The sequence below is a fragment of the Candoia aspera genome, chromosome 1 (assembly GCF_035149785.1).
Source record: "Candoia aspera isolate rCanAsp1 chromosome 1, rCanAsp1.hap2, whole genome shotgun sequence".
In the NCBI taxonomy this organism is placed as follows: Eukaryota; Metazoa; Chordata; class Lepidosauria; order Squamata; family Boidae; genus Candoia; species Candoia aspera.
In genome coordinates, this window is record NC_086153.1 from 172,630,749 (window position 1) to 172,655,531 (window position 24,783).

The window sequence follows — 24,783 nt, forward strand, 5'->3', positions numbered from 1 at the left end:
TAATTTTGGGAAAGACAATTGTAATTCTATTCTTATAGCTTTGGGGAAAGAGATCAGCTCCATCCTTCTTACATGAAATGAGAAATCATGTAAGTTAAGTAGTATGGGGCATAAATGTCCCCAGCAAGGGTGAAATATTTTTAAACGTATTAGTTGCTAGAATTGGGCAGTTCTTCCCTGCTAACATTGAGAAACAAAGCAGGATGGTGTGTCAAAATCTGCAGTTTTGATGTGGTTTCAGTAACTTGTTGGGAAATGATGATCCTGAATAGACTGCTCAAATACCTCTTTGCTCTGGTTGCAAGTCTGTAATCTTGGTTGTCCTCAATGTTCCCATTAGCTTCCAAATGTAATGTAAAGTTACACTTTAACACTTAAAAACCTTTAGAGCTTGGCCCCAGGTTACCTGCAGGACCACATCTCTCCAGTTGAGTTGGCACAACCACTTGGATCATGCCAGGAGAAGTAGCTGACTGTCCCCCATTTTGGGGAGGTCAGGGTGGGTGGGTGGAAGGCATTGCCTGGAGGGATCACCCCTGGGATGGCTTCCTACAGGAGGTTCAGTTGGGTCCAACTTTATTTGCCTTCCAGAAACAGCTGAAGATGGAGCATTTCAGGAGGACATTTAGGTGTTAATATCAGGTATTGTTTTGCGGTCTGTCTGTATTATATTTTTTAACTATTTATGATTATTGTCCTCTTTTGTAAGCCAGAGAATCTACTTAAAAGTGCATTAGGATATAAATTTGATAGATAAATAAATAATTCACAACTTAAGTCACTGCAGCGCTAAAGTTATGCAATATGTGTGTTTTTTAATGTTAAAAAATGTGTGAGACCATTTACTTCATGTAGGTTATCTATTTTAAAACGCTTGGTAAATTTGGCCCCAATGATTTATCTGCAATTATTTGGTTTTACTGGAAAAAGGAAATTTCCGTTTTTTAAAAACTTGTGAATTATATCCTGGTTCAATAACTTTCCACAAGGTATATTGTTTGTATTATTTTCTCAGGGCACATTTGACCCAATACCAGAGTGGCACAGTCAATCTTTCTCTAATTTAGTTCCCTGTATTAAATTATGTAATGAAGTAGACCAATGTAAAAGCTTCACAAGCAATCCTAAATTCCTCAAAGTGTGCACTGGAAAATGCTGAAGACCAAGCTACTCTCTGGAGGCTTTTTGGTATGAATGCTCTTGCACCGCGCATCTTCCTCCCATCTCATTTACATGGCTGTGGGGTTAGATAGGCTTTGCTAGAGACCTCGTTCCCTTCCTTCCTCCTACCCTGCCATGTACAGTAGCAATGGCAATGGACCAGGTATTAGGGACATGGAGGATGCAATTCTCCCCAAATGCCCAGACATGGTTAGAGTCCCTAGAAATGAAACTGTACAAGTTTATAGAACTTCTGGACTTTGTAGAATTCCATTTCCCCTCTGGAACATTTTAGCATTACCTGGCCTATGACGGATATTCTTCAGGGAGCCACATTTAGAAGTCACATGACTCAAGTCTATCTTCTTGGTTACAATTTGCACCTGTTTAAAATATACAAAATATATCTCTATGTGTATAGATATAGACACAGAGACACAGAAAGAGATGCATATTTATATATGGAAGGATCAAGAAACAAAAATAGAAAAGGGATGTATCCAGTTTGAAAAACACAGTACAAAAAGAGATGATTAGAAGATAATAATCATGGTACAAAGAAGGAATGCTACCCAGGTTAATACAGCAAACTTCCCACTGGAAAAGCAGATTAGTGGAATCATTTAAAATCTCTTTCATTAGTAAATGTAAGGTTATAAATCAGGAAAGTAAGATTATTTTTTAAAGATGGAGATAACATTTCCTTAGTGCTATGTGTTGAAACGTGTCTTTTAAAACTTCCCTTTTCCTTAGGTAATCAAGGATGTTTGATTTTCATTGCCTGACATTCTGCTCAGAACAATTTTCTGTCTTAGGTTACTTCATAAACCTCCTTGGCTTTTGAGAAACATTAGTGGAAATACTGGCCTAGTGGTTAAAGCTCTGGGCTAGAAACCAGGAGCCTGAGAGTTCTAGTCCCGCCTTAGACATGAGAGACGGCTGGGTGACCTTGGGCCAGTCGCTCTCCCTCAGCCCAACCCACCTCACAGGGTTGTTGCTGTGAGGAAAATTGGAGGAGGAAGGAGGATTAGGTATGTTCGCCGCCTCGAGTTATTTATAAAAATAATAAAGGCTGGGGGGAAAATAAAATATATATATATATATGACATATTTAAGAGGAATTCACTAGATCTACCATTAAATATCATCACTTGGAATAGGTTTGCTGAAAGGGTCAAACCATAAAATTGGGCAAGTGACTTCCAAGATAGCTCTGGGTCCACATATCTCCCACTGTGAAGTGAAATCATCTTACGACTAGTTAACATGCATTGTTCACTGGCTATGACTGCCATCTGTGAACACTTATTAGGACGAGTGATCAATTCATTACTCTTACCTTTGAATCAGTGACAATACATCTGATCTTATAATCAAGCAAATGAAACTTTCTGTTGACATCATTATTTGTTCAGAACTCAGGACTTGTAAGACTTTTTTTTTTTTTTTTTTGCTTTCAGGCCTTGATTAAATATGGAGTTCAGAACAACCATGGCAGTTCATCACTATGTTAGTGCTTGCAGAACAGGGTGCTTTGTGAAGAAAACCTGGCTCTTGCCCTTCTGAGTGAAATCAAAGGCCTTGCTTTGTTTGTTTGTTTTTTTGAGGAAGGAGGGACATACCACTCAGTATACAAAGCTGATGGGTCATTAGACCAAGTTAACGTGTGAAACATTAGGAAGAAGAGAAGCAGTCTTGGGAGAGGGTTAAAGGGCTAGTTTATACAGAGTGGGTTCCCCACAGCCAGCTGGAGATCAGTGTAAGATACCACCTCTACTTACATTTCCTCCCCCTGCTGAATGTTTGATGTTATCTCTTGAACCACATCTGGATTGTACATCATTAAAATCAATCTTCTTGTTTAAAATCCTAACCTAAAAGGAATTGGAGGTTATCTTACTATTAAGCATCTTCTTTTAGCCTTCATAATTCTGAAAATCAGGGTTCAAAACTATGCTATAAGGTCGATTTTTGCATGATGCACTTAATTACAGACAAACCAACCGGTGTCTTGTACAAATCTGTCTCCCTCAAACACGGTCCACCATGTGCATCCCAAAATCAGTTGCTGGAATATGTTAACAAAGTATAATCACATTAATTAACCGCCCAGAGTCCCCCAACGGGAGGAGATGGGCAGGGACAAATTAGATAAATAATAAATTAATGAACAACATATCAATATATTATTGTCATTCACCATAAAATGCCATGATATAGTAATAATTCTTCAGCAAAGGATCATTACCTTGTCGTGGTGCTGGAGCTTGAGCACCTCAATGATGCCATGAGCTAAACTGTGAAGGGCCACCCAAGACGGGAAGGTCATGACAGAGAGGTCAGACTAAATGCGATCCCTGGGGAAGGTAGTGGCAACCCACCCCAGTATTCTTGCCATGAAAACTAAATGGATCAGTACAACCAGATATGTCGGTATACCATTGGAAGACTCCCAGGTCAGAAGATGGTCAAAATGCTACTGGGGAGGAACAGAGAATGAGTTCAACTAGCCCCAGATGTGATGATGCAGCTAGCTCAAAGCCGAAAGGACGGCTAGCGGCCGACGGTGCTGGTGGTGAACGGCGAATCCGATGTTCTAAGGATCAACACACCATTGGAACCTGGAATGTAAGATCTATGAGCCAGGGCAAATTGGATGTGGTTATTGGTGAGATGTCAAGATTAAAGATAGACATTTTGGGAGTCAGTGAACTGAAATGGACTGGAATGGGCCACTTCACATCAGATGACTACCAGATCTACTACTGTGGACAAGAGGACCACAGAAGAAATGGAGTAGCCTTCATAATTAATAGTAAAGTGGCTAAAGCAGTGCTTGGATACAATCCAAAAAATGATAGAATGATCTCAATTCGAATTCAGGGCAAGCCATCTAACATCACAGTGATTCCAACTGTGAATATATGCCCCAACCACAGATGCTGAAGAAGCTGAAGTAGATCAGTTCTATGAGGATCTGCAGCACCTACTGGACAATATACCTAAAAGAGACGTTGTTCTCATCACAGGAGACTGGAATGCTAAGGTGGGCAGTCAGATGACACCTGGAATTACAGGTAAGCATGGCCTGGGAGAACAAAACGAAGCAGGACAAGGCTGATAGAATTTTGCCAAGACAACTCACTCTGTATAACAAACAGTCTCTTCCAACAACCTAAGAGATGGCTTTATACATGGACTTCACCAGATGGACAACACCGAAATCAGATTGACTACATCCTTTGCAGCCAAAGGTGGCGGACATCTATACAGTCGGTAAAAACAAGACCTGGAGCTGACTGTAGTTCAGATCATGAACTTCTTATTGCACAATTGAGGATCAGACAAAAGAGATTAGGGAAGACCCACAGATCAGCTAGATATGAGCTCACTAATATTCCTAAGGAATATGCAGTGGAGGTGAAGAATAGATTTAAGGGACTGGACTTAGTAGACAGGATCCCAGAAGAACTATGGACAGAAGTTTGCAACATTGTTCAGCAGGCGGCAACAAAATACATCCCAAAGAAAGAGAAAATCAAGAAGGCAAAATGGCTGTCTGCTGAGACACTAGCAGTAGCCCAAGAAAGAAGGAAAGCAAAAGGAAACAGCGATAGGGGGAGACATGCTCAATTAAATGCAAATTCCAGAGGTTAGCCAGAAGAGACAAGGAATTATTTTTAAACAAGCAATACGCAGAAGTGGAAGAAGACAATAGAATAGGAAGGACAAGAGACCTCTTCCAGAAAATTAGAAACATCGGAGGTAAATTCCAGGCAAAAATGGGTATGATCAAAAACAAAGATGGCAAGGACCTAACAGAAGAAGAAGAGATCAAGAAAAGGTGGCAAGAATATACAGAAGACCTGTATAGGAAGGATAACAATATCAGGGATAGCTTTGATGGTGTGGTCAGTGAGCTAGAGCCAGACATCCTGAAGAGTGAGGTTGAATGGGCCTTAAGAAGCATTGCTAATAACAAGGCAGCAGGAGATGATGGTATCTCAGCTGAATTGTTCAAAATCTTGCGAGATGATGCTATAAAGGTAATGCATGCTATATGCCAGCAAATTTGGAAAATACAAGAATGGGCATCAGATTGGAAGAAATAAACTTATATCCCCATACCAAAAAACGGAAACACTAAAGAATGTTCAAACTATCAAACAGTGGCACTCATTTCACATGCCAGTAAGGTAATGCTCAAGATCCTGCAAGGTAGACTTCAGCAATTCATGGAGCGAGAATTGCCAGATGTACAAGCTGGGTTTAGAAAAGGCAGAGGAACTAGGGACCAAATTGCCAATATCCGCTGGATAATGGAAAAAGCCAGGGAGTTTCAGAAAAACATCTATTTCTGTTTTATTGACTATTCTAAAGCCTTTGACTGTGTGGACCATAACAAATTGTGGCAAGTTCTTAGCGGTATGGGGATACCAAGTCATCTTGTATGCCTCCTGAAGACTCTGTATAACAACCAAGTAGCAACAGTAAGAACAGACCACGGAACAACGGACTGGTTTAAGATTGGGAAAGGAGTATGGCAGGGCTGTATACTCTCACCCTACCTATTCAACTTGTACGCAGAACACATGATGCGACATGCTGGGCTTGAGGAATCCAAGGCTGGAGTTAAAATCGCTGGAAGAAACATTAACAATCTCAGATATGCAGATGATACCACTTTGATGGCTGAAAGCAAAGAGGAACTGAGGAGCCTTATGATGAAAGTGAAAGAAGAAAGTGCAAAAGCTGGCTTGCAGCTAAACCTGAAAAAAACCAAGATTATGGCAACCAGCTTGATTGATAACTGGCAAATAGAGGGAGGAAATGTAGAAGCAGTGAAAGACTTTGTATTTCTAGGTGCGAAAATTACTGCAGATGCTGACTGCAGTCAGGAAATCAGAAGACGTTTAATCCTTGGAAGAAGAGCAATGACAAACCTCAATAAAATAGTCAAGAGCAGAGACATCACACTGACAACAAAGGTCCGCATAGTTAAAGCAATGGTGTTCCCCGCAGTAACATGTGGCTGCGAGAGCTGGACCATAAGGAAGGCTGAGCGAAGGAAGATCGATGCTTTTGAACTGTGATGTTGGAGGAAAATTCTGAGAGCGCCTTGGACTGCAAGAAGATCAAACCAGTCCATCCTCCAGGAAATAAAGCCAGACTGCTCACTTGAGGGAATGATATTCAAGGCAAAACTGAAATACTTTGGCCACATAATGAGAAGACAGGACAGCCTGGAGAAGATGCTGATGCTAGGGAGAGTGGAGGGCAAAAGGAAGAGGGGCTGACCAAGGGCAAGATGGATGGATGATATTCTAGAGATGACGGATTCGTCCCTGGGGGAGCTGAGGGTGTTGACGACCGACAGGAAGCTCCAGTGTGGGGTGGTCCATGAAGTCACAAAGAGTCGGAAGCAACTGAACAAATAAACAACAAACATAGTAATAATTAGCTTTATGCCATGTGTTCGTGTGAATAAACATGTATGAAAGATGGAACGCATGAGACACACTCAAAGCAGGCCCTAAAGGCAGAAAAGTTTGTTCAGGAAGATTTTGGCTTACGTGGCATGTGCAACCGGACGAAAATGAAGAGTCAGAAGAAGACACCACAAAAGAAGATTCCCTGATTAATAGATTGTTCCCATGTAAGCTGGGTGAGGAATGCCGCTCTGGTGGAAAAGCACCAGGATGTGCAAGAAAAGTTCCAAGGTGGGTCTGGCCAAGCAATGATGGCCTGCCCAATCTTGTGGGAAAGTATAAAAATGTAGGGGGACCATTATCCTTGGCTATCTTAGAGAATGAGGGCTCTGTGTGGGCATCCTATTTTAATTTCATAACTCCTTGAAGGCCTGGATGTGCTCCACAGCCTGGGGGTTGGAAGGTTAGATGGCTGTTGTGAGGCTTTTGTTAACTGTTCTGTTTGGGTTTACCCTCAGCAACCACTGTAAATTCTACTCTTCGTTAATATTATTTATTTTTTGTATGCGTTAACTGCCCAGAATCATATTTGCGAGATGGGTGGCCATAAAAATTGAAATAATAATAATAATAGGTATTATTATTATATTACATATAGCATATAGTATTATATATAGAATATAATATATGTTATATATATGTGTGTGTGTCTATATATATAAATATAAATATAAATAAATAATTGATTTCAAAATGTAGTCTGGCCAGGCAGACTTTGAATTGGGAAGATAAGCATGGATGTGTCAATGTATGAATAAATGGAACTTTCTATTTGGAAAGTTAACAATAGAAAATATAAATTTGCATTTGTTTTATTTGACTGACTCTCTGGATAAAAAAGAAGAAGTAGCACTGAAAATGCTTCCAGCCATCAGTGGGACATGATTTAGTCAGTCATGGATGCAAATAATCATGTGAAGGCAAGTCCTGAGCAAAAAGCCTTCGCAAAACTGTTTCTGTCATTAAAAATACCTTTTTCTTTCTTTAGCAATTTACTCTAGCTGTTTCTTAGCAAAAGAAACTCAGAGAAGCAGCTGCTTACCCAGGCTAGTATCTATCTTGAACAGCCTGAAATGTTTTGGAAAAAAGGACTTTGGACTGATGAAACAAAAATTAAACTGTTCAGCTACAACCACACAATATGCATTTGGAGGAAAAGGGTGAAGCACTTGAAGAAAATAATACTTTACTGGCCATTAAGCATGGAGGTACCTGTATTATGTTTGGGATTCTATGCTCCCAGGAAATACTGTGTGGGTGGAAAAGATGAGTTCAGCTAATTATCAACATATCCTAATGTCCCACAGTCAGCGAAGCTGAGAAGAAGTTGGCTATTTCAGCAAGACAACAAACTGAAACCTATCTCCAAACCAAGCATGAAGTACTTATAGGAAAGAAGATAGTCTTCACAGTCCCCAGGCTTGAATATTGTTGAAAACCTGTAGAGAGATTGCAAACCACAGTGCATACAAGGAATATTTCTGAACCCTGAACTTCCTTGAGTTCTGAAGGGAAGAGTGAGAAAAAATAAAAAAGTAAGAATAGGAGGATTCTTAGCTGTCTATAGGAAATGTTTGGAAACCACTGTTTCTGCCAAAGGAGGCTAACGAAGTGCTGACCAAAGGGGTATCTGAACTTCTGCACCTGAAGAACAAGTAAAGGAGTGGAAGACACAGACCTAATAGGATAAGGCAGTAGAGAGAAGGAAGATTCATTAGGGAAACTATGCTCTGCATTCATGTTGGGCCAGATTTAATCCCTTGTGACACTACATGATGTAGAGAAAGACTTTTGTCTGATCTCCTGGAGAATTATTGACTTCTGCCTGATGTCCCTGTTAAGGGAACAGCTTCAAGCAGCCACACCTTTTCCCAGAACTGAATGGCTGCCTGCCACGTGACTGAGAAAAGGCACATTTAATATAAGGCATTCTTGACAGGTGGAACATGAGTGCCCACATGAACTCTGAATCACTTTGCTCTGAAAATCTAGCACTCTGCTGAGTCCTAGTACATAATGCTGAGGTAGATGGACCTCTCTGACTCAAGAGTACAGCAGCTTTATATGCTTCAGTTTCGTGGGAGGGCACAGCACTCAAGATAGGCAGGAAGCCACTCTAAGGTTTTAAAAGTTTTGTGAACTGCCCAGTCACTGGGAGTCGGGTGGTGTACAAATTGAATGAATGGGTGAACGAATGAATGAATGCATAAATAAATGGAATGTCACAAGGTCAGACGAGCAAGTGAATTATTTTAAAGAGATAGTATCAAACAAAAGCAAAAGAGTTAAGATATGGTGATGGAAAACCAGAGAAAAAACGGTTGCAATAACTAGGCAATAAATAGAATACTATATGAACCAGATTTTTTGCTGGTCAGCAGAGGATATCAGAAGAACTGTCTCTTTTGAAGAATAAGTTGAAGCAAATACATTTTTGAAGAATAAGGTGAAGCAAAAACATTTACCTTTTAAAATAGGCATAACAATACATATATTTCCAGATGACAAAGACAGGATAACCCAATTTCTAATATGTATTCCCTAAACTAAGATGTAAAAAAATGTAGCTTTTTATAATTCAGAAGACTGTGGCAAAAATGTGCAGGTTATTGGAATTATCAGGGGTCAACTCAGCATTGTCTCACAAGTGTAGTAAGGGGGTTTCTCTGGTAGACGTATCTCTATTGTGCTTGTGGCTCACCTGATTTCCACTTCCTCCTCCTTCTTGGGTCTGGGGGTTTTAACAATCTCCATTACCCTTCTGGCACACATGCAAGCAGGAGGTGCTGCAGAAATGCAGTCCTTGTCCTTCCATCTTGCATGCAGACTTTCTATTCCACATAGAAAGTGTCTACAAAGAACCAGTGATGATTAAGTGCTTTCTACTATGAATCTACTTGTATCCAGATCTACTGAATAAAAGTAAGCTATCTCTATTTTTCTTCATCTAACTACTATGTGAAGACTGAATTTATTTCTGAACGTAATTAAGCTCAATGTGCAAGTTCTCTTGGTTCACACTTCTACTCTGCAAGATTGCTGTTAGCTGCTTGGAGTTCTTTTATTAACCTTTAAAAACTCCATCAAGGTAACAATGATTATATCTACATAACAAACTTATAAGATCCTGAATTGTAACAGCTATCAATCTCTTTACTGATCAGTGATAACTCTTGCATTTGCGTTGTCTCATTTGATCACTGCCTGACACTAGCAAATTCTGGTATCTTTTCTTTCAGAAGGATCAAACAAACATTTACTGGAATGCCCAAGACAAATGATTTCTAGTTCCAAACTTTATGCAAGAATGTTCTTTCAGAAGTTTTATTTTAAAAACCTTGAGAATGATGTGCATTAAACATTTGGTTTAGATCTGGCTCCAAAAAAGGTAAATCATTTGGAAGAATATAAAACGACTGCTGCCTGCCTATCCTTGAAGTGACAAATCAGCACCTCTGTGTATAGTGACTGAGAAAAAGGATTTGATCCGGAAATACCTTTCCAAGCTTTATTTTATTTATTTGTTTGTTTGTTTTTCAAATTTCTATCACCACCCATCTCTCCCAAAAAGGGGGCTCTTTATGACTTAGGATTTATAAATATATTCTCTTTGGGGTGATTTTGCAGCTCTTCAGATCCTCTGCCCACTCATTTCCCAAGCATGTATGCAAGAATATTCTGAGTTGTCTTTACTGTTTTAGATTTATCCTGATACCTACAATCATGAACGTTATCTACATTTTTTGAGAATCCAGATCCTGTAGAGACTGTCAAGACTGTCAACCAATCAATATTTGCTCTAGTTACCTCCAAGCTGAGAAAAGTGTCTAATACTCTTAAACCTGCAGATTCTACTAATCCCAGTACTTTGAACTATGAATTTAGAAAAATCCCATAATCCCTCCTATGCAAACAAAACAAAACAAAACCTTGCTAGTGTTTCCGTCCCAATGATTATAGCTTACTTCTGCCTCTATTTGTCTGGTGCTTTGTATCAGTTCAGTTCAGTTCAATTTTATTATGGTCACTGGCTAGTACAAGATACAATTCTGTAAAGATATACACATTAGCCTTAAACTATGAACCATCTGATTTAAAATAATTTGAAATTTGAATTTACAAGTTCCAATTAAATGTTTCTGTATCTTTGATCTTTTTCTGAAATTTAATAACATTCTTTTTTTAAAAAAAGAATTCTCTATTTTAGAACAGAGGACCTGTTCAATCATTCTTTCAGAAAAGATCTGCCCCCAGCTCCACTGCACAGCTGAGCATCTGAAAGTGCGTGCATGGTGTCTTCCCCTCCCCCCTCCATTTTTTTATTCTCAAGTTTTTGCTCGTGCCCAACGTTCAGAAACCACCCCTCTTCCGTCCTCCAGTTCTATCGCTATTTCTAATGATGAACTTTGGATTTATTATCCCATTCAATCTTCATCATGCCTTGAAACCAGAGCTTAGGAGCTGTATCTGTCCTGAGATCCCGAGGCTCTTCTGAATCCCTCTTCCCCTACATACCTCAAGCATGACTCCTGAGGCTGCCAACTTAAAATCCTTTCTGAAAATAATTAAATGCCTTAAAAGTTTATCTAAAAGTTTTGAAACTTTTAAGTATATATTTGATTATACAAGTTTTAAAACTTATATTAAAATTGTCTAAGCTTGGTGTCCTTTCTCCACAGTCTGGGGCAGATTTTCAACAAAATTCCAAGGGTATTCTGTCATCATTGCAGCACGCTGTTTCTATCTTACAATGCCAGGAGAAAGGGGTGTTCTAGTCCCAAAGCATGTCCTTGTCTGAATCTATCTGTGTACACCATTGTGACAAGGGTTGCCAAAAAAAAAACAAAAACCCCAGAGTTTTGCATTTATGAATTAAAATTACATGGCAAGACAATGAGAGAGTATTTGCTTGGTCTTGCCCTCACTTCCAAGGGAAAGCAGCAATGCCTAAATTATAGAGATTTCAGGATGCAAAACCTTCTGGAAGCAGCTTTTAGAGCCACCTTTCCCTAGCCTCATATGTAAAGATAATCAAGGTCACTATATTCTTACTCCATATGTTTCAGGAATAGGTGCTGATTTTGAAAAAGTGTCACAGCTGGCTCTGTTTGTCCTTGGTACAGATCAAACACTGAATTACTAAATACAGTTCTAGAAAGGTGGCTTATTAGTATATATGTTAGATGCCATGGAATGAAATTTCCTATGGGCTTTGTGCCACATTTACTACATCCCTTTATCAAAGGGTCTGTGAGTATTTATCAGCCTTCGTTACCCAAATGACTGTGATGAAGTGCTTGCAGCTGGTCAAAAAAATTGCAAGCTGTTTCTTGTTCATTAAACAAAAAAGATTAAAACCTATACTATACAATCAACTCACTGAAGATTCTGGTGTGTCTATATGTGAGTGTGTGTCTATATAATAATAAAATATGCCACTATAAATGAAAGGGCAATTTGGCACAAGCAGTTATCATCTAGGCAAGCATGGGCCTTTCACAGAAGAAGTGTGAAATGCAGGAATCAGTCTTCATTAACAATTTACATTTTTTGAAAAAAACAGGTGGGAAATCATTACTCTACTGGGAATGGCATGATTTTATCAGTTTCATAAATGGCAAAATGCATACCCATCAAGATGTATGGAAAATATAAATCGATGCTGTTGTGCATACTGCAATATATTATAATATAGAAAAAACATAATAATTAAAATAAAAATAAAAGCTACATTTCTGTTTGGTTGGTTCTGTTTTGAACAAATATAAAAATTCACAAGTACAGTATAAGTTAAATGTCCATTTCTTTCTCCTGCTTCCTTCTTACTGCACTATTTTGGTGGAGTCATGTGGAAAATTTATGAAAATTCATATATACCTCAAGGATTATTCTTTGAAATAAGGGCACACAACTCTCTTGTTAATTCACTACCTTCAGGGACCCTTCTGCCATCTTTGCAGATTCCATATTTCCTTTGAAGGTTATAGGACACGACACTGCCACTGAAATGGAGGCTCAGCATGCAGAGAAATATCCAGAGACCAGCTGGATTTTCCCAGCTGTGAAATTTAGCAATTATAGATTGGTCAGTTCTAGATGGTATTTAAATATTTTTCTTCTAAGACATTGACTCTTTGTAGAATATATTAAGAAGGGAGTTTGTACTTTTTACAAAAATAAATCAGAGCTCTACCAATAAGTGAATCCTCTGGGATACATTTAAGGATCTATTATTACTTTTACTTCAGCAAAAAAAAGAGACTCAGGGACTCTAATCTTACACAGTTAAAGGTGGTTAAAGATTAATTTTTGTTACATGCTGGAAACCTCACAGAGAAATCATGTCAAGCATTTGTACCAACAAAACTTAAATTGGAGGCACAGAACAATTTGAATTCTCCTTGAAACGTATTGTCTAGAAATACTGAGAATCAGGACAGAAAGCTAGAAAAACATTTGGATTATCATTTGAAATAACAAAATTGACAAAAATCTGTAACTGGAATTCCAGGCCAATGATAAACAGTTATTTACCAAGGCAGAATCTATCAATTATCAGTGTTATGATTTTTACACTGAGTTTTATCAATTTAGGACTTTTGTAACTGAACAGCATTAATTTCCTGGGAAACTAATAACTTTGTCACATAGCTAGAGTTAATACAAATGGATTGTCTCTCAACCTGTCAAGTTACATCATTGCACTCAGCAAGGTTGCCCCTTGTCTCTTTTAACCTTCAATTTAGTTCTTAAACCATTCACTGCTTCTATTAGACAATTTCAAGATATTAACTGTATGGTGGCACTCAATACTGAATAAATTATTCTTATATGCAGACAGTATTATGGCTATCCTTGATAATTGTGCAGTCATTACCAAAGTTTATTGCTTTATGGACAGCAATATGTTTATATTCTGGTTATACTACTAGGTGAAACAAGCCTAATTTGCTAGTGTTGGGATCCACTATAGCTATAGATTACTGTAAGAGATTAGGATTTACAATTTATACAGGTTCTATAAAATGTCTGAGTTTGTATCTTTCTCAAAATATATCACAACATATTGAATTAACTGTCTAAATGTATAGGTGCAATTTCAGTAGATATAGTTTCATGATTAAAACTCCAATTAAGTCTTTGGGCAAGATTAATGTTACCAAAATGAATATTACAATGAGATTAATGTATATTTCAAAGTTAATTTCTACTAGCTACTTTTCACAGATCAATAAATTTAGATGAGAAAATTTTTATAGCAGGCCAGGATCCATTGAATAACCAGACTGAGGTTATTTTATGATGAAGGTAGGTTTAACCTACCAGATTAGATTTACTTGGGCGAGTAAGTGTGTAACACCTCTGAAATACTGGCAAGTTTTACAGTCCGGACACATTAAACAGGAATCTTCACTTCCAGCCTTGAAAGCTGCCAGGCACATTTGGTCATTAATAGACAAGTGGTTGTCTTTTGATTCTGAATCACATGAGAAATGGACACTGTGGAATAACCCAATCCAATCCAAACAATCCAAACATTGTGGAATAACCCAGTATTTTAAATCAGATAAATTTTAATGGTCATTTTAAAGACTTCCAGATACTGTGTTTTGAATATAATTTACCAACAACATTTGCTTGGCAAGGTAGACAACATGTACTAACTAAACAGCATGACCCAGATGCTTCAGCTGGCTGTGAAGTACCTGTAATATTAGGATCCTTCAGAGATGCAGTGTTGGAACAGAAACCAACAATCCAATTTTCTAAGGAAATTATAAAGTAAAATGAAAGTCAGCATTAATTACTTAACTGAAATGTGGAACAAAGAAGTAGAATATCCTATTCTGGAGAATCAGGGGATCCAGGTATTAAGAAATGTAAAATGATTGGATCTTATCATTTAAAAATGAAATCAATTCATCAGAAAATATTATTTAATATTTATGGGACCCCTCAAAGAATGTTAAAAAGGACTGGATGTTGCTTTTTTGGTGTTGGTGTTATAAGAAATTTGAAGGCTCTTTAATTCATATGATCTGGTTTGGTCTGGTCCAGCTACAGCCTCACTTTGGTCAAATAATTACATTACATATGTCAGTGTTATGGAAAGAAGTATTATTGTTAAGGATCTTAATGTAACATCGAATTATGTTCCTAAAACATGGAAATTGTCATCTAATGAAGACTTGGTTCTTTTGAACATGGGGCATGACAAAGAGGATAATTTTACATAAGTGGAAATAAACTTATTCTCTGCACTTTAAGGAAAGGATTCAGGATAAGTCTTTTATATGTTTTTGAAAAGCCTCTCTGTTTCTACTATATATGATCTAGATTTTATGCTAAGCTAAGGCCTGAATTAATGTTATATTACATTTTCCCTGTTAATTAGTATTCACGTTTAGTTGTTTTAATTTTTATAATATATCTAGTTTTCTTTTTTCACTGCACTTTTGCTGCCCCCTTTGGGCACTTCCAGTCAACTGTACTAATCCCAGCACAATATCTTACATGCTGGCAGTGTGTCTGAAGCTGTAGCCTTCCCACCTGTAATGGAATATATATGCCTCCCTTCCTCTATAGTTCCTTCTAATGAGGTTACAGCACTTCTTACCTTTACCATTTGCCACAATGCCAGCTTGGCAACCAAAGGTGGTACCCTATTTGCACTGAAGACAATTGTCACACAACCCTGCCTCTTAACCCAGCTTCTGTGCTCCATTTTACTATTCCATGGTACACAAGAGAAAAAGAGCAGCTTCAAAGAGTCTCCAGGGTCCTCATGTTTGTGTAGAAATTGCTCAAAATTGATTTTCTTTCATTCTTCCTCTCCCACTCAACTTAGTAACACGTTGCCATACCACAGTCATTCAGAGAGATATTTAAATGCAGATGCTACCGTAACAGCATTACTGTACCCACTGAGGGCTTTTCTATCCAGATTTGTGCTTTATCAGATAAGCAATGGAACTGTTATATAATCTGTGTTTTCTACCAAAATGATTGTGGATCATCTGCTCTGGCATATTATTTTATTCTGTTTTTTGTGGATAGGAGGGAAGGATATTTGTTAATCAGTGGAAAGTTGGGCAAGAAATGGTGTTACTTAGCTATAGACCAGCTTGGAGGCTTCAAGGGAGAGATTGGTTGACCTTCTGTGCTATTAGACTTGCAAGAATATAAATATACTGATTATCATACTTGAAAAAAGTATGATTATCAATATATTTCAGTCTGAAAAAAGTAAAGACACCTTGGAAGAATTTAAACTTGGTTTAAATACCTATTACAATGGATTGTGAAATAGAAAGATTGGAAGGGAAAGGGAAGAAGTAACAGAGAGACAAGTTTAAGCACATAACTGGACAGAAAACCAAGGGTTACGTGGACCAGCTTAGTTTTCCATATAGCAAAATTCAATTACATGAAGCCTGGCTATGGCTGGCAGTGTAGTTCACAGAGAAATCTACCACATAAGGTAAACTATACACACTCCCCACGACTGGTGAAGGGAGAACCTCTATTTCTCATCTCAGTGATCAAGAAAGGGTCTGAAGTGAGAGAGCAAATGATGTCTCAACCTCCATCTAGTTTGTAAAATAGTAATTTACTGGGAGAGAGAATCTAGAGAATCAGAAAGTGAGAGGATTCTGAAGAACCTAAAACCCTAACCCAAGAGCAATTGAGGCATGATTGCTGATCTCAGGTCATCACATCACATTAATGCCCTTCAGCCATGTTCTTCCTTTCCCTGCAGAACTTAAGGAAGATAATCCCACCAGGAGGAAGGCAATATACCTATACAATCCTCAAATTGGGCCAGGTGGGGTGGTGGGAGGTTTGCTGCAGCCTCTGCTAGTCTTCTACAGGTAACAGAACTCTCCTGGTAGTAGATACTTCCTTTGGTTTCTTAATCCCTCTGTGCAGAAGTCAGGGATTCCCACATGAAAGCATCCCAAGCAGGCAGATAGAAAGATATTACCAGACCAGTATGGAGCTGCATGATTTTTTTGTGAGAGGCTGAATAAAACAGACACTGTAATGTGGAATTATTTCTGATGAATAAGGCATGCTTGATCTTTCAATACAAATAACTGTCAGAGCTTAGGGTTTACACACGTTCTGCCATTTCTACCATCTATGGAATGTCCAGATTTTTCCAACTCAGTTCTGGTAACCCTAATTTAAAGCAGTTCCATAAAGTAAAACAAACGCAAATTTCACAAGAAATAAAGGTCAATCTGAATCTTAGGCATATTATACCAATGTATTTCAGAAACTATCCCTCCATCAGCATGAAGCCAAATTACTAAACAAAAACATTTAAATGGTTAACTCCTCCCTCTAGAAGTTTACAAATGAGGTTTAAAGGAAGTTTCCACTTTGCAGATTTTCATTCCACTCTATCAGAAGTAGTAGCCTTTATTTTTCTAATGAGGGATACAACTCCTCCTACATTCATATCTACCACTACAGTAAATCTAGGTGCCAATTACTACCGGAATGGAATTAGAAGTGTAGTTAGTGAAGAATGCCTGTGATAGCTACGAGTCAAATACTGCATATCCTCCTCACCCCCTCTACTCTAATCCTGTTTTTAAATGCATTAATAAGGATTAAAGCCTTACCTGTCCCCCTTTAGGTTGATACTTGATGTTGTCTGTTGACCCGACTTTGGACCTGACATTCTTGAGATCTGGTAGAGGTTGATTAATCACACGAAGTTGCTTAGGCGTTGCTGGAGATTTTGGAGGTGTGCGTATGATAGCAACCTTTTTCTCAGTGGATGTGGGAGTACCTGGTGTGTGTGGGGTTCTGGAATAACTAGGGGTCCCAGGTGTTCCTGGGGTACGAGAAGAATAGCTAGGTGGTGTTCCAGGAGTGATGGCAGTTGATCCTGGAGTAGTTGGGGTTGATGTACCACTTTTCCCTGTTCGGCTTCGAATAGGCTCTGATCCTGTATTGATGACAGAATTCTGTTTGTTCTATGATACTCATACCATTTTCCTAGAGAGAATTGGTATCTAACTGTTCATAAAAGAACCTGATCGCACAATTATTCAGTCTTCACTAAAGCTTTCTGAAGGTCAGAGTGACACTTAAAATTGAGCAGTATCTCACTATATGACAATAACATCATGGACTATGAACCAGTTGGGATTTAAAACAAATTAAAAATTAATAAAATTGGTTATTTGCAATTATATCTTTCATAGCTTATTGATCCCAAACTTAAGGAGAAATCAATGAAAATGAGAATTACAGTTGATCTGAATGTTAATGCCAACTTAGATCCCCAACATTTACCTCCTCCATTTGTTCCCCTCTCCTAGCTTCACCGCTCCCTATGGCTAGCAGATCTGGGATGCAAATACCTGGGCAGTCATTTGATGGCAAGAAAAACATACAGAAAACTTACTCATGATTAGTGGACATCTGGATTTTTGCAGCCCAGATCCAGTAGCCCTACCTGTACCTCTAAATTAAGTTTATGTTTAAAATGTAGAACCTCTTCACAAGTTGGGAAATTTCTTCAATTAAAAACATTTTATTTTACACAAAGCAAACCAATCTTTTCTGTATGTAATAAAATTTTGATACCAAATATTTACAGGAACTAATATAAACTAGACAAATAGGAATTTAAGCTGTGTCCAGGCTGTACCTTTTTTTCGCTAAACTTTTCTGTTTTCCTAAACACAGACCTTTCCTAGTCTTTTAAAAAGTATCCAATTACAACAGAACACATATGATTTTAATATACCTAGAATGCTTTATCTGATCTTCCACAAAACTGGTAGAAATTTAAACGGTGAAAAGACAATCTTCTTAACATAAAAGGTGGAAGCAGTCTAAAAAATAAACTATTACAGAGGTGGTAGTATTTAACACATTCGTGTTACAATAGAAACAAAGCTTTGATTCCTGCATTACAGCAGGATTTGTAGGTATGACATTTAAGGGTGGAAATATTTTTGTTTCAAAGAATCTTCAATTTTATGAATGAGAATAAATTTCATAGCAAACATTAGTATTAGCTCTTTTTTCAAAGTGTTTCATTTAAGGTTAGCGGACAACTATGCTTATGTGGATCTGCTTTTAAAACATGCTGGCAATCTTATTGTCAGGAAAGCACAAATAAGCAAAGAGAGGAAAGTACCTTAAAAGTAACTTTAATAGCTAAGAAATGACTGTAATATAATATACACTCCTATGCTATTTTCACTGTAACATATTACATAATTTATATACACACAGTGGAGTTGTCTAGCTGGTTTGTGAGATCAGTTGCTGATTTTTTTCTAGGAAGGATCACCTTTCCACTGGCAGGTATGGTGGGCAGTGCCAGAGCTCCACTGAAGGCACCACAGGTGACTAAGTCACATCTGGAGAGCCAAGTGGGGAGAGGGGCAATGCCCTGTTGTGGGCAGAGATCTGTAGTGTATTGGTTACACAGACCCTGCTTCCTACTAATTGGCTTCCTTGTCCCTTGGCTGAGCAGGAACAGATTGCTGTCTAATTTAGCTATCACCTCTGGTCTAGAACCTACATCCTCAGCATGGTACTGTGGCCACCAAGGCATCCATAAACATTTCTCTTGAAACCAGCCAGGCTCTATGTTTCATCCCACCCCATCCCATCCCACCCCATCTCATCACCTCATCGATTCTTTTAGTTTAAAAGAATAAAATGGGAGATAAGCATACTGCAAAAAAAGTGTCATTTTAATGATTTTTTTTTAATTTCCAGAAACATTTCTGGGTCTTGCATAAGCTATAGGTGTCTAAACCAAAAGAACAGAGTGCATCCTGTAAGGTTACAGGGAATAGTGGCCCAGAACCATTCTACTTTGCCTTCTGATAAGTGGGGATTTTTGAGACTGTCCAGGTTCATCATAGCATAATTGTTTTAAGATTATTACTAATATGCTTTCAAAATTTCAAAAGTGCCCACTGGCTCAAAATAAATTAGAGAACACTGAGTTCGAGCCTCCAACTTTAAGGCTGAGTTACAGGGCAGAGAGACATACTCGTAGTTCGTCGTATGGAGGAGATGGTGCTGTTCAGGGAGAAAGAATTCTCGTCTCGTTCTCTGTCTGCTGAGATACCTCTTCGGGCGGGTAAAATGGAAGAAGGTCTTGGTAAAGATGAACGCTTTTCAGGACTCTTGGTTATTCCATCCTAATGGAAAAAACAGGAGGCATTTTGGTTTTAAACACGTACTGGTATTCCCCCACCCCCCGACCTAGCTTTGCTTGCAGTCAAGCCATAAGAGAAAGCAATACGATAGTAGCACAGGAAGCTGATGAGGAAAAAGAGCAGACTCCAACGTTGGGGCCAGAAAGTTGACTTAATTTGGCTATGACTGTATCAGAACAGCCTAATTTCACTTGCATTTAAAGCCAAAAGAGAAAAAATGCCTCTCTGCATTCACAGACCCACAGACAGATGTATACACTGAAGCTGAATAGAACAACCACCCACACAATATTTGGAAACAGGGACAGAGTGAATTCTTGCCATTCAAAAATCACTTGGAAAAGCCAGTTTTTTAGGCAAGGCCTCTTCTATTGCAGCAAATGGCCTAAACCTACGATGTGCATCTTATGAGATTTGTAGACATTGGATAGAATCAAACAATACATTCAGCTTTTTGAACAATCACATTTCTTTTTATGATCTGTAAACTAAATTCTAATACTGGGGTTTATCACAGCTAACAAATCTCAGGTTCTGGCAGGCCATGAAATAACAAACCAGGTCTATCTCAACTATGTGCCTTCCTCACAAGATTCTGCCCTGGCACTTCTTTGGGTTCTGGAGTTTGCTTTGCCAGAATCTATCAGGCACCTGGAACCCAACATTTGCATCTCTACCTTTTCCTTCTCTTGTAGTGTTTTCCAAAACAGATTATGGGAACAGTAGCATCACCACTGAATTTTCTCAACACTTGTGAGCTGTGATGTTATAAAGGAATGGACTAGAGTAGTTCTCTTTTACAGACCTTACAGGTGAAGCAGGAGGAAAGATTCTGAAGCGGTTAATGCCATGAACCAGTTTTGTTTTATTTCTGACTTATATACTGCAGTTCTTTTTCATTGGGGAAAATGGATATCACGGTGAGATATCCATATTCAGAGAGAAGGAAAAAGAGTTAAAGGTATGGGAAATTGTCTTTATTCTTGTTCTACCTCAACTGCCTTACCTGCGCTGTTTCTGAATAGTCCCTTGGGCCCACTGAAGAGGGCCATGCAATATAATTGTCTTTATTGCGCAAAGCAACTTTTTTAGTGGTGATTAGTGAGCAAGCAGAGCTGGGTCTTGGAGGAAGCAATGACTTTGCTCTAATCTTTGAGGCAGGAATCTTTGACAAAGAAGAAGTCTAATTACAGGAAAACAAAAAGAAGAATGTAATGGGAAGATGAACAATGAGACAAACAGAAAATGCATGGAATATGGAAAACGGATCACAAATCAGAACCTTAAAAATCATTATGTATGCAAATTCTAAAGCATACATGAAAGTAAAGTGGTTACACTGTTCAAACCGTAAGGTGAATAATGATATAATGGCTATTTTTCAGAAGTCCACTATAGCTTTTCCTGAAGCTACTTTACACTATCACTGGCCCATACTGATTTTCTGTTTCTCTACTTTTAGCCTTATCAACTTTTCAGGTTTTAAGACTGGATTGTTAGAGTTTCAGTTATTCACTAAAGAATATTGATATTTCTAGGGATGTCCAACCCTAACTTGGATTCCTATGGTTACCAGACTGAGACTAGACTTGCACTGATTTCATTCTAGGTAAATTCAGCCTAAGAGCCAGTTTGGAGTAGTGGTTAAGGCACCAAGCTAGAAACCGGGAGACCGAGAGTTCTAGTCCTGCCTCAGGCACAAAGCCAGCTGGGTGACCTTGGGCCAGTCTCTGTCTCTCAGCCCTAGGAAGGAGGCAAGGGCAAACCACTTCTGAAAAACCCTGCCAAGAAAACTGCAGGGACTTGTCCAGGCAGTCTCCAAGTATCATACACGACTGAATGAATTAAAAAAAAATTCAGCCTATATTCATAATTTCTTTTACAATGCTATTGTGATGTACAGCATTTTTAGATCTGCATAAAGTAAATAATAAATAAATAAAATAACAAAACAATTCAAAAATCAAATTATTTATTTATTATTTAAATTAAAAATTTAAATAATTAATAAAATAATAAAATAATAAAATATAATTATTTATAATTTTTAAATAATAATATGTTATTATTTAAAAATTATAAATAATTATAATTTTTTTATTTTAAAAGAATAAAATAAGCCAACAAGCACTTTAAGTTCATGTCTAGGATCTCAGTGGACAGTATTGCTTTGAAAATGCTATTAAAATCATAAGATGATATTTATCCGGTCAATGACCAGCAAAATTTAAAAGGAGAAAAGCAAAGTAAAACAAAGAAATACAATAATATACTACAGACTGATCAGATGTATCACATAATACTATAGCATTCACTCTGCTATTACTATATTAATATGTTTGTTACCTTGGTGGTGTGAGCCCAGGCCATTAGGAATTATAAAATAGGAGTAAAACTGTACATCCCCTAACAATTTATTGATTGAGATATTTCAAATTTAAAAATACTTTTTAAAGTAGGGAGCTGTTTCTTTGTCTGGTTTTGTCTTATTTTCAGTGCAGCAACCCAGGATTTGGCAACTGCACACGTAATGCATGGTTTCAGATCCTGAAGTAAATAGTTCACGTAAGGATTATCTGGATACCCAGGGAGTTTATCTATGGGGGGCAAAATGTAGATTGACCTGATGCCCCTGTACAGTTTCCAGTGTGGCAGTACATGAAGTATTACGCCGTCACTAAGGGCAGCAGTCACAGACAAACTTCTGTGATACCTTGCTAGTGCTGGAGAGAACAGTAGTCCTTGCCTTATGAAGCCGACACACCTAATTAATTTTAACAAAGCCAATTATGGAAGCCTTATGATATCATTAACATTTTGCTGATAGTTTATCTACTGCAAAACAAAACACAGAAGGCACTACTTGCCTTAAAAAAAACCTTTTTGTATCAGTAATTTCCTTTCAGAAACCTTTCGTCGGAAGTCACACTTACATGCATTTCCATTTGCTATGTCTCCATTTCAGTTTTAAGTATACAAATTGGCCTTTGTAAATTGGTGTAGATGTAAGGGCTGGGTTAGAATTAGATTTAAAGAAGAAAACAACTTGGGCACTTGAAACACGCAGCGCGAAGACATTCCAGAATAACAACTGTGTTAGTTTATAAAGGCAAAAAATAGGACAAGAGCTGAAAAACGTAAGAACAAGGGATGGAATCTGATGGGCACTATTAGTATTATGGCATAAGGCGATGTAAGCAGCAGGTGAGCATGCAAGGTTTGAGAGATCAAGAAAACTATTTACTAGTCTAATGTTCTAATCCTATACATACTTTTTCTGAGGAAATTTCTAAGAAGTTCATTGAAATGAACTCAAATCTCCTCAGCCACAGACCAAGAATTGTAACCATCAGGTGATAGCCTGGTTTTAGAGAGAGCTATTGCTAACTATGAAAAGAAATTTCCTATGTGCTCAGAGCAGGCCAGATAATCAGTGGGCAAGCTTGCTACTTGGAAAATTATCACTTCAGCCCATGGTGGGAATTGGAAGCAAAGGCGTACAATTTTTTTATTTACATATGCAAATTATTATTCTTTCACTATCAAATTCTAGAAAGCTGTGGCCTCTGAATAAAAAGGAAGAAGATATTTACTTTACGTGGGTGAGCAAAGATCCATTAAATACAAACAAGCAAACTTTTATGTTAGACAAAAGGGAGCAGGACAGCCATATGTTTATTCATATATTTGCATGTCCCCTGCACATGAGGTATCTAATTTTTATAAGAAAAGGGGCGTGGGGGAGATCATCTGTGTGTGTGTGTGTGTCTTTCTTTGCAGCTTTCTTCCCAATCTGGCTCCTTTTGAAACCAGTGCATGCAGTTATGGAGGACAGCAATAAAAAGTGGGAGAAACTCATGGTTTCATTCAGGCAATTTTACAGGTAGTCCTCTGTTAACAACCATTCATTCAGCGACCGTTCAAAGTTACAGCAGCACTGAACAAATGGTAGTTATGCCCAATGCCCAAAGTTATGGCCATTGCAGCACCCCCACATTCACATGATCAAAATTCGGGTGCTTGGCAGCCCACCTGCACTTACAACCACAAGGGCGCTTCAACTCCCTGCCCCCGCCTATCTCCCCCCCATCTTTGCCCTTTTGGCTGCCCTGTGCTTTGCTGGCCCTGATGCTCCCAGATGATATTCGACGTCTTCTTCCTCCCGCTGCTGACAAGGCGCACCCGTCCTGGCCCTTTACGAGGCAGCTGCTGGTGGCACCAGGCCTTCTTCCTGAGGCCACGTGCGGCCTTGTCTAAATTGCGTGTGGCCTTCTCACAAGGCTTTGAAGCCTTCCAAAGCCTTGCAAGAAGGCTGCATGTGACTTGGACAAGGCCACACACTATTTGGAAAACAGCACGAGTGGCCTTGGGAAGAAGGCCCGGTGCAGCCAACAGATGCTTTGTGAAGGGCCAGGCTGGGTGTGCCTCGTCGGCAGCAGGAGGAAGAAGATAGCGAAGGTCTGCTGGGGGCATCAGGGCCAGCAATCCAGAGATGGGAGGGAGATAGGTGGTTGGGGGGAGTTGAAGAGGAGGCAGTCCCTTATCTTACTGAGGCTGGGGGCTGGGACGGACCAAGCTGGGAATGGCTTGGATCAGGTGGGTCCTTGCCTAATGACTGGATGGGATTCGGTTAACGATGGCAACTGGGACTGCTAGGATTGCTGTTGGTAAGCGATGCGGTCATGTGATATCATGCTTTGTGACCGCATCGCTTAGCGATGGAAATTCCAGTCCCAACTGCCATTGTTAACCAAGAACTACCTGTACACAGGCAATCTACAATTTATACATAAATTGTCTGACACATGAACAGCAACCACAACACTAATAGACAACTACACACTCAATTTTTTAAAAAAGAAATTCAGAAATCTATCCATCCATCTCAACAACTGTTCTCTCTGATATTTGTCCTCTAAATGTGTTTATAC

General features: G+C 38.6%; 1 protein-coding gene across 4 annotated transcripts in view; it reads right to left on the reverse strand.

The window, feature by feature from the left end:
* Positions 1-24,783, reverse strand: part of MAP2 (microtubule associated protein 2) — a 263,185-nt gene that overhangs the window by 4,154 nt on the left and 234,248 nt on the right. The window contains exons 13-17 of one of the 4 annotated variants that reach the window (XM_063317930.1): positions 20,859-21,035; positions 19,684-19,834; positions 17,282-17,610; positions 2,943-3,035; positions 1,463-1,544 (exon numbers count right to left, since the gene is read on the reverse strand). In XM_063317930.1, coding sequence (XP_063174000.1) covers positions 1,463-1,544; positions 2,943-3,035; positions 17,282-17,610; positions 19,684-19,834; positions 20,859-21,035 — 832 coding nt within the window. The remainder of the gene's footprint in view (positions 1-1,462; positions 1,545-2,942; positions 3,036-17,281; positions 17,611-19,683; positions 19,835-20,858; positions 21,036-24,783) is intronic. The other 3 variants (XM_063317927.1, XM_063317926.1, XM_063317929.1) reach the window with 3 other exon arrangements.